This window comes from Engraulis encrasicolus, chromosome 18 (assembly GCF_034702125.1).
Source record: "Engraulis encrasicolus isolate BLACKSEA-1 chromosome 18, IST_EnEncr_1.0, whole genome shotgun sequence".
In the NCBI taxonomy this organism is placed as follows: domain Eukaryota; kingdom Metazoa; phylum Chordata; class Actinopteri; order Clupeiformes; family Engraulidae; genus Engraulis; species Engraulis encrasicolus.
The window spans coordinates 52,788,363-52,793,362 of record NC_085874.1 but is presented as its reverse complement, the minus strand read 5'-3'; the positions used below and the strand labels follow the sequence as shown (position 1 = coordinate 52,793,362).

At 44.2% G+C, this 5,000-nt stretch overlaps 1 protein-coding gene across 1 annotated transcript in view; it reads right to left on the bottom strand.

The window, feature by feature from the left end:
* moxd1 (monooxygenase, DBH-like 1) overlaps nt 1–5,000 on the bottom strand; it is a 79,470-nt gene that overhangs the window by 54,976 nt on the left and 19,494 nt on the right. The window contains exons 5-6 of the mRNA XM_063222593.1: nt 2,791–2,970; nt 828–930 (exon numbers count right to left, since the gene is read on the bottom strand). Of these exons, the coding sequence (XP_063078663.1) occupies nt 828–930; nt 2,791–2,970 (283 nt within the window). The remainder of the gene's footprint in view (nt 1–827; nt 931–2,790; nt 2,971–5,000) is intronic.

The window sequence follows — 5,000 nt, the reverse complement described above, 5'->3', positions numbered from 1 at the left end:
TGTATAGGCTGTGATGTTGTAGTGCTGGGTTATGTGTATAGGCTGTGCTGTACCTTGTTGTAGTGCTGGGTTATGTGTATAGGCTGTGCTGTACCTTGTTGTAGTGCTGGGTTATGTGTATAGGCTGTGCTGTACCTTGTTGTAGTGCTGGGTTATGTGTATAGGCTGTGATGTATCTTGTTGTAGTGCTGGGTTATGTGTGTAGGCTGTGCTGGGTTGTAGTGCTGGGTTATGTGTGTAGGCTGTGATGTATCGTGTTGTAGTGCTGGGTTATGTGTATAGGCTGTGCTGTACCTTGTTGTAGTGCTGGGTTATGTGTGTAGGCTGTGCTGGGTTATGTGTATAGGCTGTGATGTTGTAGTGCTGGGTTATGTGTATAGGCTGTGCTGGGTTATGTGTATAGGCTGTGCTGGGTTATGTGTGTAGGCTGTGCTGGGTTATGTGTACAGGCTGTGATGTACCGTGTTGTAGTGCTGGGTTATGTGTATAGGCTGTGGCAGACGTGAGCAAACTCAGGCCCGGGGGCCTCATGCGGCCCTCAGAGACTTTCCCAGAAAAAAATGCAGACTCGCATGGTCACTCATTCTTCAATGCGCTACCTAAAACAAGGGTCTTGGAAACCTAAGATTACCAAAGTCTACATCTAGATACAATTAGCAGGAATGGCATAACTGACAATGGTGTCAGTACACCAATTGTTATTATTGGCAGTACACCAATTGTTATTATTGGCACGGGCAAGTTGCATACGACATCCGGCCCTTTGGTCAACTTTCTAAACCCAATGTTGAGCCAAAATAATTGCCCACCCCTGGGCTGTGCTGTACCTTGTTGTAGTGCTGGGTTGTCATAGTGGACCTCCATCAGGACGTAAACAGGGTCTATAGAGGTCCCAATGGAGAGACCCACGTGAGGTGGATACGTGAAGCCCTGCAGAGAGAAGAACACATCGATTGAGATGTCAGAAACCTGCTTACACAGACATACTTTTTTCCCAGTCTCTGGAGGCAATGGGCCAGGTGTTGCAATGACCTTATTTGTCTGTCTGTCTGTTTGTCTGTCTGTCTGTCTGTCTGTCTGTCTGTCTGTCTGTCTGTCTGTCTGTCTGTCTGTCTGTCTGTCTGTCTGTCTGTCTGTCTGTCTGTCTGTCTGTGTTTCTTTCTGTTTGTCTGTCTGTCTGTTTGCGTTGTCCATTCGCAATGTCTGTGGTCTTCTTCAGGGGGTGCCAAGCACCACAACATCGCTAGAGCCTTATGTTAAGATTTATACATGGCTATAAACACCACCTGCATCTAGTGTTGACCACAGAGAGTACAATACCCTAGGACTAAGTGACTGGGGCCCGAGGTTTTCCCTGATCCTACACAGTAATAACTTACAGCTTAATGCAACACTTCAAATTGTGTGTGTGTGTGTGTGTGTGTGTGTGTGTGTGTGTTTGTGTGTGGTGGTGGTGGTGGCTAGGGGGTGTTGAGAAGGATACAGCTGAGAGGGGGCGTGCTTAGTTGCCATTGGGGGTCATTAGTTTTAATCATAAGGGGGGCATTGGCAGACTTACGAAGATGGTCAAGGCAATGATACAGTAAGTAAGACCTCCTTGGGTCAAGGGGATGTGGTGAGACTGAGGATAAGGCCGTTCAAAAGAGATTGAGGACCACTGACTTAGAAAGTTGATTTAACACCTTCTAGATTGAGGACCACTGACTTAGAAAGTTGATTTAACACCTTCTAGATTGAGGACCACTGACTTAGAAAGTTGATTTAACACCTTCTAGATTGAGGACCACTGACTTAGAAAGTTGATTTAACACCTTCTAGATTGAGGACCACTGACTTAGAAAGTTGATTTAACACCTTCTAGATTGAGGACCACTGAGTTGATTTAACACCTTCTAGATTGAGGACCACTGACTTAGAAAGTTGATTTAACACCTTCTAGATTGAGGACCACTGACTTAGAAAGTTGATTTAACACCTTCTAGATTGAGGACCACTGACTTAGAAAGTTGATTTAACACCTTCTAGATTGAGGACCACTGAGTTGATTTAACACCTTCTAGATTGAGGACCACTGACTTAGAAAGTTGATTTAACACCTTCTAGATTGAGGACCACTGAGTTGATTTAACACCTTCTAGATTGAGGACCACTGAGTTGATTTAACACCTTCTAGATTGAGGACCACTGACTTAGAAAGTTGATTTAACACCTTCTAGATTGAGGACCACTGAGTTGATTTAACACCTTCTAGATTGAGGACCACTGAGTTGATTTAACACCTTCTAGATTGTGTTTGGTCCCAGAGTATTCTGCAGTTTTAACACGGTTGATTTAACAGTGTTTTTTTTTTAATTGATTTTTGAAAACATTTTTTAAACAACAAACACACCAAAACTAAGACAGCAAATTGATTTAACAGTGTTGAATTAACACTTAGATTTAGGTTTTGGTGGACCACCACAGAATACATTTAAAGACATTTTTAAGTACATGGAATAGGTGATACCTTTACAGTAGGTGTGTGTTGTAAATGGGTGAGGAAAGAGGACGTGCAGAACAGTATATAACGCCACAACACCGGTGGTGTGGTTGCTCAATAAGCCAAGACGCCTATACCGTTACACCGGCGATCCGAGTTCGATTTCAGCCCCAGGGTCCTTTCCAGATCCTTCCCCATCTCTCTCTCTCTCTCTCTCTCTCTCCCCACACATTTCCTCTCACACCTAAATAAAAGCATAACAAGCCCCATAAACATATATTAAAAAAATAAAAAATAAACCCGCTACAAACCTCACCACCAATGGCCCAGGCGAAGACGACGGTCTCGCAGGTCAGGAAGGAGTCGGGCATGTTGGGGTGGAAGCACTCGTGGCCGGCGTCCAGGTGACTGGCGTTCAGGCTGCTGTCACACTGGTACAGCAGGATGTGGTGCACCAGGTTCTCATGACCACGCTGGATCACAGGCTCAATCTGACCAGAGGACACATAGAAGATTGAAGGATCAATCAATCAATCAATCAATCAAGCAAGCAATCAATCAATCAACCAATCAATCAATTAATCAACTCCACTGGTACAGCAGGTGGACCACATTCTCATGACCACGCTGGATCAGGGGATCAATCTGACAAGAGGACAGATAGAAGATTGAAGGATCAATCAATCAATCAATCAATCAATCAAGCAATCAATCAATCAATCCATCAATTAATCAACTCCACTGGTACAGCAGGTGGACCACGTTCTCATGACCACGCTGGATCACAGACTCAATCTGGCAAGCGGACACATAGAAGATCAACCAATCAGAATGTCAATCTGACAAGCGGACACATAGAAGATCAGTCATGGGTACTCATGGGTAAGATAGAAGATATATGGATTGATCAATTTATTTATATAGCATGTTATCATATACAGTTGTCATTCAATTCGCTCAAAAGAAATATCCATTCATGAAAATCCATTAACTAGAATCCTAAAATATCCAAAAATCCAAAAAGGTATTTGACCTGTAACTCCACAAAAAAAACATACTACAAGTTTGATTGGCAAATATAGGCTAAACATATACTCAATCTGAAAAGCGGAGGTGAGCAGCAATATAATGTTCAAGGTACAGGTAAGGCTGTTTGGGCAATGGAACAATTGATTGATGGGTGATGCTGACCAACAACTCTGAACAGCAACCTTACTGTTATCAAACACACAAGCACACATATACACACATGCAAACAGGCACACATACAGTAACTTATACACTCAGGCCCACAGACACACAAGCACGCATATACACTCAGAGACACATATATACACACACACACACACACACACACACACACACACACACACACACACACACACACACACACACACACACACACACTCCACCACTCAGAGTACGTATTTTGATTTGGAGCATGAAACAAATGAGCGAGGCCAAACAATTGAAAACAATAATAATGAAGAATAATAAAACAACACAAGAAAAACGACAGATTTATACGACCCCACCCGACTCCAGCCCCGACTCCAAACTCAGGAAATGAGCCATTTTCTCTTATCGCGTCTTTCACTATTTATTGTTTCGCTCTCTTCTGTTTCTTTTCATTTTCCTGCCTCAGTTGTAGCTTGAGTTGCTTTTCTTTTTGTTTTGTTTTTTTGCAGAGAAGACACGGATGAAGCCACATCCCGCTGGGTAGAGCTGGACTGAGAGTGAAAAATAGCTCAGGCATTTTTGGTATAGACCGGCCCCTAACACATCCACAGGCCACTTTCATACCCTATCTCGACCGGCTGAATCCAATGTCTTTATTGATGATTGTTTTCTTCTTGGAGCAGGCATCACTCTTAATTATTAAATCTCTGAGGGTGCTGGCCCAAATTTCAAATTCAATGTTTCTGAAGAAGGCACACGCCGAAACGCGTCTGTGCAATAAAAACACTACTATGCAAGGTGCGGCCTCCTTCTTGAAACATTTATTGATGATTGACCTACAGTATTGGCCTCCCCCTCTAAATTGCAGGCCAATCCCCAGGGAAACAAAAACGATCGGCCTCTGAGGGCTGTCGGCCCACCGGGAAAATGCCCTGTATGCCAGACTGCCAGTTCAGCCCTATCCCACCGGGAAAATGCCCTGTATGCCATATTACCAGTCCAGCCATATCCCACTGGGGTGACCTTTGACCTCACCGTGGGGGCCTCTCGCCTCCCAAACATCCAGGAAGTCAAGAGCACAACATGGCCCCAAACCACCAGATAAATATTTAAAAACAGACCGTCCAGTCCGGGCCGGCCGCCATTTTAACCCAATTGCTGATTGTTTACGTTGAGGGGGCCGGCTGCTGAGCCCCGCGGCTCGTGGGGATATTTTTACGAGGGAGCTGGAGCCAAAAGACACTAAACCCCATGGTGTTGTACCCCTTTGTGATACTTGTTGATTCATACATTCGAAACACATTTTGGAGTGTGGACTTGTGTGTGCTATAGTTGTTGTTGC